The 14,805-nt window shown below is 39.0% G+C and overlaps 1 protein-coding gene and 1 non-coding gene across 5 annotated transcripts in view; one reads left to right on the forward strand and one right to left on the reverse strand.

Annotated features, from left to right (window-relative positions):
* The window catches only part of SGMS2 (sphingomyelin synthase 2), a 92,001-nt gene that overhangs the window by 23,464 nt on the left and 53,732 nt on the right, over window positions 1-14,805 (reverse strand). For all 4 annotated transcript variants that reach the window (XM_061164245.1, XM_061164244.1, XM_061164247.1 and 1 more), the window contains exon 3: window positions 997-1,696. In XM_061164245.1, the coding sequence (XP_061020228.1) occupies window positions 997-1,451 (455 nt within the window). In that variant the 5' untranslated portion in view covers window positions 1,452-1,696. The remainder of the gene's footprint in view (window positions 1-996; window positions 1,697-14,805) is intronic.
* Window positions 10,606-10,712, forward strand: LOC133071979 (U6 spliceosomal RNA). The gene has a single exon (XR_009696592.1). It is a non-coding gene; the product is annotated as a U6 spliceosomal RNA (small nuclear RNA).

Here is a 14,805-nt window from a genome sequence, read left to right on the forward strand (position 1 = left end):
TCTTGTGGCATTAACACTGAAATCCTATTTGACTCCAAAGTGTACTGGATACATTAGCATACATTATACTTTCAAAAGCCCTATTTGTGGGCAATGTTTTGATCAAATTTATATTTGTGACTTAATTACTAGAATCTTAGCAGAGAAAAAAAAAATCTGAATGCTAGCTGAGAAGAAAAGAGGAACTGAGGCGCCCCCTCCTTTTTTTAATGGGCTAGCAATCTGAATTCACAGGGAAACAGAAATAACCACTTCAGAGCTTTGTCCTATTTTTAAGTTTCTTCAAAGCAAAAGTACCTGGCTTACTACACTTCCTGATTTCTGCTATTCTAAAAAGGGAAGACTGAAGCCAGTGAACTAGATGCTCCTTTGTGATGGCGTGAGGAAACTAGAAGGCATGTTCACTACAGGTATGTAAAACCCAAACTGCATGGACCCAGGTCTAAATGCAGTTTATTAAGCAAACTCTTGTGGTTGAATTGCTAATAGGCAAATGGAAAAGAAATGTAAAATCTGAGAACTCTTGGAGAGAGGCAAACCTCAGAGCCTGCTGTGATTGACTGTAGACCAATATAGTCATCACATTCTGAGTAACAGCCAACTACTTTCCCCACCTGTCAAGAGCCTGGAATAACACAAGCATGATGAAGTGAATGTATTCCTTTCCAAGCCTCTTAATGTATCATGCAAATACCATAGTGCCAAGTTGCTTGAAATCAGAACTGCACCTTAAATTTACAAGCTTTGAGTCATTCACCACAGCACTTCTGCACCTTCACACACACCTGCCACTTTCATACAGTTGCTCAATAAATGCTGATGGAATAATGACTAGATTTACTCAAGGTTGTAGATCTTTCTTTCTCTTTTTTTTATCAAGTGCCTGGATAAGACTGAATTTATCAGATAAAACCAAGACAGATCATTTTGATCACACATCTACTCACTTAAATAAACTCATGGCAAACCCCCCAAAACATGTTAGACCTTACTTACTTGTATCTCAAAAACAGCCACTGGGTGATCCATAATCCAACTAATATAATCCCATTTATTTCTGATACAGAAAATGCCCATTTCACCCGATCTATGTAATCAAAAAACTTGTCTGGGAGTGGAGGGCTGAGTTCCTTGGGAGGGACCCTCTCGTGCACAACCGTGATCATGACAGTTGTCAGGACGAGGTTGAAAAGCGCGTACACGAAAGCAATGCCCGTTTTCCACCATTCAAGGGGAAATTTGTTCCTCGATTCTGTGGGCATAGCAATTTGGATATAGTCCGGGTACTTTTTGGTGCCCTTCCGCAACCCATTGGATAAGCTCTTAGCTTTACTGTTGCCATTTTTGTTCTCTTCTTCAACAGGCTCAGCAGGTCTTGTGTAAGTGTTTGCAGGATCATTGGTTTGGTTTTCCATATGTTCCTCGAGTTTTGCTGTCTCTATGATATCCATTGTCCCCTGGTCTTCAGGTCAAAAAGGAGATGGTAAAGTTCTTGCTCTTTGTGGAAACTCGACTTTTTTTAATCCTTCTATTTCCAAGATCAACATGGACTCTTCAGACTTATCTTGTTTCCTAGTACAAAACATAGACGGTCTCCATCTCTCTAGGGTTCCTCCTGGGCCACCGTCTGTTATACGTTTACCGCTTTCAGGAAAGGAGGCCAATTTTCTTTCCCCCAAAGATGTTACTATCCCACCTGGAAAAACAAAACAGAACTCTGTTCAGAAACCGTGCTTGTCCACTTGTCAACCATCCAAAACAAAAACAGTATCAAAATAAGGAAATAAATACCAAAGCCATTTGCTTTATAAATATATCGTCAGAACATAGTTAAAAGCTGCTGAGATGGAGTTTATTTATAAAACACTGAACTGTTTCATCTCGGAATTCTTCTCTTTTTGAGCTGATTTCAGTATAAATAGGAACATTCTAATAAACAATTCCTTTTAAATTTCTTTAAATAAAAGTCAGCACCCAGCATTGCAAACACTTCAGCAGACACTATCACTTGTTGCTAACCATGAAGTCATAATAAGCCAGAACCTCCCCAGAGATCATCATTCCTTCCTAAGACTGCATCTTCTCTATGAATCTTAAAGAATAAAAAACTGTGATGAGTTGCTTACATGTATGGAATAATTATTACTCTCTGAATCTGTCAACTTTCTATTTTCATAGTAAAAAACTAGAATCTTTAAGTGACTACTTTTCAGAACATATTCAAGATATTTTAAACGGTACTAACTCTGTTTATCCTTTTACAGTCAGAGACTCACACCATACAGCGTTCCACTGACAGCCTACAAAATAACACAGTGAAAAGATACCAAAGCCTTACTAGCTATCTCTCATTTAGGGAGCAAATTCTACTGGTTTCTGGAAGAAGAAAATAATTTACTACAACCAACATGGTGAATTAGTAACCGAGAACATTTCCACGCAGCCACCACAATTTCTATCGGACAACAGAAGCAGGCACCCAGAGGACCAGCTCAGAGAACTTACCCACCAGGACACCCGGGATGAAAGGTGCTCTCTGCTTGAAGCTCCACAGGCTCCAAAGAGCAGAGACCTCTCGCCAGCACAGAGTACCAGCACCACCTCTTTTATACGGGCCAGCAATACAGCCCCAGCTGTTCTCAATTTAGGAAAGCAGTATTTTCGTCCTGCTGTAGATCCCAGCCACCTGAAGAGGTTTCCAAACCTCGTAATTAGTCCCCACGCAGAGGACACTGCACAACTTAAGCACAATCCTTTGCATTTTAAAGACCTCCCTTTCAGAGTAACCTCAGGGGGTGGAAATTGGGAGGAGGAAGAACTCATAGTGATGACAGCCAAGCCTTTATTTAACAAAAGGACAAGGAAAGAAAGTTAAAATGGCACAGACAGTATGGACAGGCAATATTTGTTGACAGTTGTGAATGGCAAACAGATCAACCAGAAATGTTTGTTGTGCATCTAAATGTCCCGACACTGAGGGATGTGTAGGGGCAAATAAAAAGAAGTTAAAAAAAAAAATACACGCCAACCAGGATGCCACCCAAAGAGCTCAAAGTCTAACTGAAGAGGCAGAACCGAAGTGATGAAACTTTGAAGACGGACTGACATATTGTAAAAAGAAGAAGAATGAGGTGGATGGCTAGCTCAGAATGTAGCTCTAGTTGTGTCCCCAAAGATGTGTCCACAGAAAGGCACTGTCCATTTCCGAGGAAGTGAAAGCAAGAGGAAAGTTAGCCTAGCAGGGCTAGGAGGATCACTAAGAGATGGAGATCCGCTAAGAGCTATTAGCTAAAATTTCGGGCCCCTCACCTTTCTCCTGGCCCTGGGAAAAGCCTCCAGATACTCAGGCATCAGAGCAGAGTGAGAAAGGACCTGGGCTCCTCTCTGTAAAATAGGTCTGACAGAGACTCTCTGCAGCGCCCTGGCTCAGTATTGTGGGAAGAGTAGGTCTAATGAAGAGGTGACTCAGTTAAGTATTTCCCAAAACAAACCATCAACACCATGGACAACTACTTCTAATGGAGGTACCAAAGCACTAAGTCAGCCATCACTTGTTTCTTTCTGCCAACTTCAGGCTGCACTGCTCATAGCATCTTGCCAAACTATCATCCAAATTCCATCCAACTTCACTACTCTACAACTGCTCTGAGTTTGGTGTTTGTGGGTGAAAGCAGCTTGTAATTTTGAAACCCAGGTCCACTCTAGTAGACATACAGATGGTCTTTAAAAGGTAGCTACCTAATTCTGGAACATGGAATGTAGAACAGAAGAAAATAGTTGCTTTTTTTTTAATTTTAAAGAGGAAGCATTCAGCTATCTACCTACTGGGACAAGTGTTAGAATGACTGAAATAATTAATCATAAAGAGCTTTGTGCTCCTGGGAGGAAGAGCACTCTGTGAGCACAAAGCCCATTTATTGTCATTAGTGGCAGGATTGATGTTTTCCTTGGGGTTTCATTAAGAAGATTAAACATACCAAGCACATCATCATGTGTCAACCAATCTTGGGACACAACGTTCATCATCACGATGATCATTACAACATACTCATTCCCACGGTGAGACTTTCCTACCAGCAAGTATCTGGAAAGTGGCAAAAGCCACAGCAGTTCCTTCTGAGGCTGGCAACCCCATTAGGTCATTTGTTTAGGGTATGTTCTGCCAGAGCACAATCAGATGAAAAGCTTCCCAGGTCTTCTTACGTTGCAAAATACTGGAAGTTAGTCTAGAGAATATTTTAAAAGTTTAAGATCCCTATAGACTAATCTTGCTTTTGAAGGCAAGTGCAAAATTCAGAAACTGTTAGTACAGTAACACTGCTTTGCTAGGGCTTTTTTTTTTTTTTTTCTCTTTAAGAACAAAGAATGATTTACTACAGAAATACAAGCTTGCAAATTAGGAAATGACTGTAATTTGTATTTTACTAAATACAAAGAAATGTAAACCAAAAAGATATGATCACCTTGAGTGATGTTTAAAAGGCACTGATAAAATTCAGTATCCACTTTATTTGGGGGAGAGAAAGCACTCAACAGTAGGAACAGAAGTGTATATATATATATATACAGCTATGCTCTTCCAATGCCAATATCACAATTTTAGCTGTGTAATATGTGTTCTAATGTCTAGTGGGAAAAAAAAATCCTATACTTTTCATCCCTAAGGGAACTTTAGGATCTTTCTGTCAAATTACAAGAAAATACATAATTTTGCTTATATGTTTTATTTTACTTCTGTTACACCATAAAGGGTTTGATCTTACCATGTTAATATACATTAATCACTTTCTCTTAATAATCCCAATAGTATTTTTACTGTAATTTGACAAAATGCTCCTACGGTTCATCAAGGAGTAAAAATGGGAGCAGCAGAAGCTTTGTACCAGTAGACAATGCATCACACAACTTATATTGGGGCAATGGCACCCAGTTACGCAATTTTGGGAATTTATCCCAAGGAAATAAGGATGTACATAAAATATTTCTACAAGTATGCTTTCAATACATTTATAAGCAGAAATTGGAAGCACTCTAATATCCAACAATAGGGAATTAAATAAATTACAGCCATCATAATACACTTAACGTACTGTATTTGGATACAGTAACTAGAAAACTGTGAGACAAGTATATAAATACCATATAAGAAGGATGCAGTATCAAATTAAGTGCAGGTTTAGATCTGGATAAGTGTAGAGGGCTTCCCTGGCAGTTCAGATGGTAAAGAATCTGCCTATAATGCAGGAGATCCCAGTTGGATTCCTAGGCTGGGAAGATCCCCTGGAGAAGGGATAGGCTACCCACTCCAGAATTACTGAGGTTCCCTAGTGGCTCAGATGGTAAAGAATCTGCCTGCAATGTGGGAGACCTGGGTTCGATCCCTGGAATGGAAGATCCCCTGGGGGAGAGCGTGGCAACCCACTCCAGTATTCTTGCCTCAGTAATTGCTATCAGAGGTTATGGTCTACCAAAAATGGAAAAGGAGTAATGTGACAGAGGCTCAAGGCTTGAAGAAAGGTGCAAGTGTGAGGCTCATGACTCACTCCCAGTTCTGATCTGAGGCTTGTGGCCAGTATTCCCACAGAGGAGACTTAAGTGCAGACATGAGCTCCATTCAACAGGCTAAGAAGCACTTTGCTTGTTAAAGTTGTATGTTGACCTGGTTGTACATTTGGAGTGGTTAAAAAGATAAGATGTATTAAATGTGTAAATATAGTTTAAAAATTAAGGAAACTTACTGAAGTCTATATGTGGGTTTCAATGTTTAAAAAGATGTAATCTGTTGACGATCGATGTTAAACACTGACCAAAGAGAATGTGTTGCTAACATCCACAACTGCAATTATGAATGAGATTTAGATGTTGCTTTTTAAAGGCTTAAGAAAAACAAGGTCCTGAAACAGAGTTGAATGACCAATGGAAACAAAAGAGCTGATGACTCTACTAAATGACTATGTGACTCTAATGACTAAATGACTAAATGACTCTACTGATGACTACTAAAGCTTTACCAGCCCTTAAAAAAGAAAACCCAGGGGCTTCCCTGGTGGTTCAGGGTAAAGAGGCTGCCTTCCAATATAGGAGACACAGGTTTGATCCCTGATCCTGGAAAATCCCACATGCTGCAGAGCAACTAAGGCCCTGCCCCACAATTACTGAGCTTGTACTCTGGAGCCTGGGAGCTGCAACTATTGAGCTCACATGGGCAACTACTGAAGCCTATGCACCCTAGAGCCTGCATTCCACAACAGTGAGAAGCCCAAACACAACAATTAGAGAGTAGCCCGTGCAGCAACCAAAACCTGGCATGGAAATCAATCAATCGATAAAATTAAAAAAAGAAAAAGAAACCCAACTGTCACCATTAAGCCATGAAAAAGCCAAGTTGTAGAATAAAGTGGACACAACATAATAGTTCCCAAATATGTGTCAGGTACTCTGCTTTGTCTACTATATAATTAACCCTTAGGACAACATTAGGAAATCCTTTTAAATGTTTATTTATTTAGCTGTGTTGGGCCTGAGCCGGGGCACACGGCTCTCCCTTGCATCACTCGGGATCTCTCAGCACGGCACACGGACTCTCCAGTGAGGGCAGGCGGGCTCAGGGGCTGCGGCCAGCGGCTCCAGCGAGCACAGGCAGCATCCGGGCTTAGTTGCTCCGGGCCACGTGGGATCTTAGTTCCCCGACCAGAGAGCGAACCTACCGAACCTACCCTGCATTGCAAGGCGGTTTTCTCAACCACGGCACCACCAGGGCAACCCCAGGAAATATTTTAAAGAGAAGAAATTGAGATCATGGGAAATGCTCAAGGCCAGACAGGTAGGAAGTGGCAGAGCTCAGATCTGAACCAGGAATTTGATCGCAGGAGTCCCTGTTCTGTCATAGAGGTCAACAATATAGTCAGTGAAAAAGATCGAGACCATCAACTACAAGTTCTTTTAAAGAAAAGGAGAGATGCATAAACACATAGAAAAGTCTCCAGATAATATAGGCATTTAAAAATCTTTATAATTTTGAAAAAACTAATATAAACTTAGAAAAAAATTTAATATATAAATCACCTCTCTTGAGGGGAAAGGGGAGGAGCCTGTAAAGTATTTCCCTGTTACCCATATTTCCCTTTTAATTATAATTACTGTAACATACCATTATATTAAATTTATAATATAGATATATTGCTATGTTAACAGGATCCCAGTTTAGCTAAGAAATTTTACGCCTATAAAAGTTTTTTCAGAGACCAAGACATCTTAGCTTTTCCTTACTAACTTTCTTAGAGCTTAATTTACTTGTAAAAATCCTCCTGCCTAAAATGGATAGGTGTTAGTTGGTATGATTACAGAAACAAGGGTGCCTTATGAGTCATGGCATTCTATTCCAGAAATGCCCATAAAATTTGCTAAATATTTTCACTAACAAGTTCTTGAAAACTGAAAAGAAGACCCACTATTTAATTAAAAAAAAAAAAAAGATCATGTATATTTGTGAAATACTTCCCCGACAAAAGTTACATGGAAAAACATCCTTGCCAGACCCTTACAGGTCCCACATCTGTGTAAGTGTGACAGATTTAAATCAGGGAAAGAGGCAGGCCTGGAAGGTAGCTTTGTGACACTATTCTGAGAATGGACTGGGAAAAAAGACTTAATTTCAAAGACAAGAATTGAAAAAGCAACTACTGTGATGACTGTAATTCTGAACTCGGGGAGTGTGATACTTGGGTAGAGAATAAACATTTTGATTTCTGGTACTAATTTGCTATCCCACACTAAGATAGACTAGTTACTTTAGTTCTGTAACTAGTTATTATAAGAGGAAGACTCAGCCTATCAATAGTGGTTGCTGGTGGGAATGGAGAGTGACTGCAAATAGGCTGCCATTTTCTTTTTGGGGTGATGGAAATGTTCTAAAATTATATCATGATGGTGGTTGCACAATTCTGTAAATTTACTAAAAATCATTGAATTATATGCTTAAAACACATAAATTTTATAGGATGAAAGTCCTAACTCAATTAAGCTTTACTTTAAAAAAAAAAAAAAAGCTATAGCCCATCAAGACACATAGTTTCTAAAGAATTAGAAACCAAAGACTAACCCATGTTCTGTTATTATATATTCCAGACTCACTTATCCCTTTAAAGTGTTGTTATTTACCAGCTGAGCACTTCCTTAGCATGAAATAACATACATTTTAAAGTTTTCTACAGACAGGATCAAGAACCAGCAAATAAAATGAAAACTGTTTAACAAAATTTGTGTAAATTGTGCTCCAAAAATAAACTTGTAAGTAAATAAGATGAAGTGACAAAAAACAGGTGGGTTTTTCTAACAGAACTCATCAAAATTTACTATGAGTTGGATCTCAAGGGGAAAAAGTGAGGGTCTGTTTCCTTTCTCACTGTTTAAAAAAAATCGGTCACTTTAACTGGCGAGGTAGTTTAATACTTGTTGAAATGAATATTTATTGACACAGAGCAAATATTAGCTGTGCAAATTTGAAAACAATTTGGACTCGGAGTATTTCACAAGCAGTGATCATCTGGGGTCTGTCCACGGGGCGGCGCCGCACTCGGCCAGCAGTGACTGTTTCCGATGTCACCAAGTTTGATAAAGTACCTTCGCTAAAATCTGTTGTGCAGAGTGTTCCGTAGGATGTTTTCAGTCTTGTCTTCTAGTCCTTGTTCATCTGGAGAATTCCAAAGATTAGCTCCAATTTCAGGGGAGGACTCTTAAAGAGAGGTGGAGTCCCAGGGAAAGACAATTTTAACAATCCCTGGTACCATGTAGAACATGTGGTAACAAGGCAAATGAATGAACAAATGCATAAATAAAGGAATGAGCAAGTAGATGGACAGATTAGATCAGTAATCAGACAGACAGACAGATGAGACCCTGAAGATAGAAGAGGGCTATAAAACAAGGTCCGAAGCTAGGGAATATTTTAAATAATCCTTTACGTTTCTTGGGGATATACTCTAAAGCAGAGGTTCTCAGAGTTAAGGGGTAGAGTGGGGGAACACAGGTTTCTCCCAGATACTGGATGATGTCTGCCCCAAGCCCCTTTCCCCGCCTCCATTCCTGACACATCTAGGAGCTGAGAGAATTTCTGGAGGGTGAGGAGGGGTGGGCTTTCCAGGTGGTTCCTCCCTCCTTTGCCTGCGTGTTTGCAGGGTTTAGAAGAAAGACCAAGGCAGGAAAGTTCTACCTCCCACCCCTCTATGTATTTACAGCCAGCATGATAAACCCACGACCCTGGAGAAGAAGTAAAGAGGGTGGAAGTCTGGTATTTCTGGTAAAATGCTTACATCCACTGCAGCAGGCAAGCAAAAGACTTTCCTGATAATTTAAACAGACGTTTGTACCTTTAACAACCTGAACTGTGATTCTATCAATTTCCAAGCAACCCTGTCCAAGAGGTGTTTGGTCAGAGAATTATTCCGCGCTAACTGGTACCACCTGCTCCCTGTTTAATGGTCAAACAAAAGTCACAGGTTTAGTAGAAACACCCTGGGGGCTGTATCAGAAAGGTTAACTCTAACAGCCTAACTGAACAACAGTGGTAATTATCTGCTTCTTCATCTCTAGCTTCCGTATATACCCCAAAGATTTACATACCTAGAAACTGATTCCCGTAGGTTTTAATAATTATTACTCTGTAGTAGGAGTCTGCACAGATTACCTACTCAAGTGAGAGGTTTTTAAAAACCATAAAAAACCACATTTCATTTAATATTTTCAAAAGATAGTGGAACTTACATTTTCTTCTAACAGTGGCTGGTCTGAAAACAAAGCAGAAGCTGGGTCTAACAGCTTAACATTATACTCTCTAAAACATATATTTTCTAAACCATATTAGAGATCTCATTCTAAATAAATAAATAGATCACGAAGTGAACAGCATATTTCTTCGTCAACATCAACAACAAAGTTTCTAGATTTGGAAGCGTAGTCTCTTACTCTAGGAAAACCATGAGAAGGAAAAAAAGGTTTCTTCAAAATAATTTCATAACTCTTTCCTTTAATAAAGCTCCTTTACTACATGCCTTTCAGATTATTTTAAAATATACCTTTTGATTTCTCCCTTTACCATGTTGTGACCAAACTTGGTGTCTGTTTTATACAATTTCAAAAAGTTTGCATAAAATAATATTAACAGGCTATTTAAATGAGTATTCAAAAAAAGTGACATCTTGGAACTTTGCTTGATGTTTACAAGTACATTAGAAGAAAGTCCTAGCACTCGGAGATTTGAGTGAAGTCATCTTTAAGCAAGAATCTACAGGAAGGAGTTAAATAATCCTACTCTAGGGTGGAGGCAAAGGCGAAACTTCAGGACAAACATTTAACCTGGGGCTGTGGTTAGCACATTTTATAGTCGTAAACAGAGGCAAATGCCTAAGAACAGGAAGCTTACTCAATCCCCAGGGCTGCTGTAGGAACGGCACCTAGGTACACTTGAACACAATTTCCTTGTACAGGTCTAAAGTCTAGAATCAGACATTTCAATATGTATTTAAAATACAATGGGTTCCTTGTTACTATATTTCTGCTTACTGCACTGTGTCAACAAAACAAGAAATAGCTTAAAACCACCTCAGAGTGCTCGCTTCGGCAGCACATATACTAAAATTGGAACGATACGGAGAAGATTAGCATGGCCCTTGCTCAAGGATGACACGCAAATTCGTGAAGCGTTCCATATTTAAAAAAAAAAAAAAAAAACCACCTCAGAGACGAAGGGGAATACTTCCTGTTAGCAAGAATTAAAACACTGAAAAATGAAGGAAAAGGGAGGTTCTGGAGTCTGCACCCTCAGCAGGTTAGTTCCATCTGCTTGCTGCAGTCGAGGTGTGTGTTCTCCAGGCTTTGGCAGAGGGCAAAGAGAGCAGGAAGGCTAGACAGCTCTTCAAGTCGTGTGCTGCAGCCCATCTGGCATCCTCAAGGCAGAGCACAGTTTCATATAAGGGAAGGAAAAAGTAGGAGAGGAAAGGAGGCATGGAAGAGCCAAGAGAAGCCTGTATAAAGCCTCCATTTCTCATTCTCTTATGCCAACCACAAAAAGGTTCTTTTGCATGACTGGCTGAATAAGCCACTGCTTTCAAATGGTACGAGGCTATAAAAAGGAATACTTTCTCCAAAGCCATTAAGGTCACTACACTTGGCTTCCAGAACTTAAACTACTATGTTGTATTTCAATAAATTATTTCTTGCTCAAAAGCACTTATTTGACCAATGTTTCCAACCTTGGCTTTGGCTTCTGCAAATAACTCCAACACAAGGAATGGCACACATGGAGAAAAGGCAGCAAGAATAACTTAAGAGATGGAAATCCTGAGTCTAACAACGCCACTTTCAACAAGTTTGAGGGATACAAGTGAATGTTAAAATTGGAATTTGAAACAGATCTCTAAAGTATTTACCTATTGAATTTTTACTTATCCTAATAAATGAAGGAAAAGAAGAGACTGTCACAAAATATTTATTTCTTTTTCACCAGAAAGTTTGCATATTAAAAAAAAAAAACTCACTTGAAGAAAATAAAAAGACGTTTGGTTTATACATCATGGCATTTAAATACTATTTTAGGAAATATTAGTAAATACTTGGATATTCAGAATAACTGCCAACAGACATGGTCTGCTAAGGAAAATGAGGCTGTTCAGAGGTAAACCTCAATGTCTTTAGCAAGAACAAACGATCCAGGAATCTTCAGCTGTTGTCAAAACGTTTTGACTGCACTTCTCTCTCAAGACAGAGAGTAGGCTCCCTCAGGAGTTTAATTTCCTTTTGTGACCAACTGTGCTGGTTCACAAAGTTGCAAAGTCTCATCAACAAATGTGTCTTTTGTTGCCTGTTCTACTAAATATTCCCTGTATGGAGCTTGAACCCTCTACCACAAAGCATAGGTGGCTGTTGGTATGATAAAGACCATATCTGAGTGACTATCTACACACCTTTGGTTTTGTAGCGATCCTTAACCCTTAGCCAACTGCCTGTTCCCCTTAAACAAAAATCCAGAACAGAATACACAGTTCTATTTTGTCTTTCTCTTAGAAATACCATAACATGGGAAATTTTGTTCTATACCCAAGCTATCCCTCCAGGAGATAATTAGAAAAAGAGAGAAAAGAGTTTGGAAAGAAAGATACAAGAAAATAAGTCAGAGTTTTTACAAGGAACCCTGAAAAGAGAAAGACAATATAGAAAAGCATAGACATCAGAGCTGATTCAAATGGCTTCTAGGGGCCCAGAGTGTGTCCCATAAAAGGGCACTTACAGATCGGGGAGTGCAGAGGGGCCCTGGAGGTAGTGAGCATCAGTCTTTTTCATCAAAACCAGGAGAGCTCCAAGGAGTTGGACAGAAAACCAAAGAAGTATGGTAGGGATGGGGGTGAAGGGGGTGTTGACACTGTTAAACAGTAACATAACTTTGAAAGTATGGGGACTGCCTTTACTGAAACATTTCTATCTGAGCAATAGTAAAGAAAGAAAAGTGAAAGTGTTAGTCGCCCAGTCGAGTTCAACTCTTCGCAACCCCACCGACTACAACCTGCCAGGCTCCTCCATCCATGGAATCCTCCAGGCGAGAATACTGGAGGGTGTTGCCCTGCTCTCCTCCAGGGGGTCTTCCCAACCCGGGGATTTAACCTGGGCCTCCTGCATTGCAGGCAGGTTCTTTACCATCTGAGCCACCTGGGAGTGAGTGAGTGAAAGTCGCTCAGTCGTGTCCGACTCTTTGTGACCCCATGGACTATACAGTCCATGGGATTCTCCAGGCCAGACTACTGGAGTGGTACCCTTTCCCTTCTCCAGGGGATCTTCCCAACCCAGGGATCGAACCCAGGTCTCCCACATTGCAGGCGGATTCTTTACCAGCTGAGCCACCTGCGAAGCCCTGACCAATAGTAGATACAACCACAATTGAGTCAGCATATGAAACAATCAGATAGTCTATTTAGCAGAAATGGTTAGTTATCATATGTAAATAAACAAAAATATATCATTTAGCATGTATTTATATGATCTATATTGTATCTATATCTGGCTATATTATTCATTATAGATAGATTCACTACAAGTGACATGTAAAATCCTTTAATTATGATGATCTATTTAATCAAGGCTTTCACGTAGGGCCTTGGCTTTCATCTTTCTTTCTTTGCATATTAAATCGGCTTTTCATTTCCACAATCTTTGCAGTAAGGGCAGGTGATTTGATGAACCCAACCCCTAAAATACACCCTCAAAAGCCACTAGAAGAACTTGGAAAGAGACAAGAGAAACAGAGAATGATTTCTGCTGGTTTATCCATGCAGTGAGTGAAGAATGATCAGGAAAGGAAACAGGAGTAGAAGATAAAATTCTGAGGCTCCATCTCATAGCCAGAGTTCATTTCCTTATCTTCTACACCTCCTCTGACAAATCCTAAGAAAAGAATTCCTATGACTAAGTGTCTCCCAATTACTAATAACAAAAATTTCCTACAGAATGTCTCACTGACAGATTTAAATACACAAGCTTCTACTCTATTGTAACCTGTGGATAAGAACACTGGAAAGTTACCTTGAAACAAAGCCTATTAAAATGTAATTTAAGCTGTAATCAGAAAGAAGAATAAAAAATACAGTACAAGGATCATAAATTGTACAATTTTTATGAAAATCTCTCTTTTTAAGCACATGAGTTTTAAAAATGCTTACACTTCTTGACATATTAACTACTACTGAGAATTTATTTTGGAACAGTTTTAAATACAGAAAAAAACATTATCCAAAAATATATTTGGTTAAACATTAAAGCAACCTAAATGTCTACAGCAGCTATTTTGAAGGATTCAAGAAAAACATTAGGGCTTCCCTGGTAGCTCAGACAGTAAAAAGTCTGCAGTGTGGAAGACCGGGTTCAATCCCTGGGTCGGGAAGATCCCCTGGAGAAGGTAATGGTAACCCACTCCTGTATTCTTGCCTGGAAAAACCCATGGACAGAGGAGCCTGGCAGGCTATAGTCCATGGGGTTGCAAAGTCAGACATGACTGAAATACATTATACTTTCTGTTTAAAAAACAGCATCATATTTTATTTTCATAAAAATTTAAATGCATGACATTAAAAAAAAAAATACACTCTAAAGAAGGTAAGGTGTTACTGTTGGTTGTGGGACTTATCAATCTTTTTTTTTTCCTTTGGCACTTGCCTACTTTCTCCAAATTTTCTGTGACAGAAGTATTCACCCATATATTTATTAATAGATACAACTGTATTTTCAGTTTATAAATATTATATTTAAGATTTTAATGATGAAGAAAATACAATATGATTTCAGTGATTAAAGATGTATGTTACATATATATTTTTAAAAGTCTGAAGAAAATATACCATATATTAATACTGCTTAATGAATTTATGGGTGATTTTAATTTTTTTCTTTATTTTGGATTGTATTTTCTAATTTTCCACATTAATTACTGTTGGTTAGATAGCATCACTGACTCATGGACATGAATTTGAGAAAACTCCAGGAGATAGTGAAGGAAGGAAGCCTGGAGTGCTTCAGTCCATGGGGTCGCAAAGAGTTGGACACAACTTAGCAATTGAACAACAACAACAAATAATCAGGAAAATGCTAATGGTTATTTTAACTATAAGAGTATTGACAGAGTTAACAGGGAAAATGTGCTTCTGTTCTTTAAAAAGGTGTTTTGTTTTGTATAATTTCAAGTATGCAAAAAATGCATCTGTAGAAAAGCCAGAGCACAAGCACACTAAAATATTAAGAATGGTTGTTCAAGTGGTAGGAGTG

Source organism: Dama dama, chromosome 17 (genome assembly GCF_033118175.1).
Source record: "Dama dama isolate Ldn47 chromosome 17, ASM3311817v1, whole genome shotgun sequence".
Lineage (NCBI taxonomy): Eukaryota > Metazoa > Chordata > Mammalia > Artiodactyla > Cervidae > Dama > Dama dama.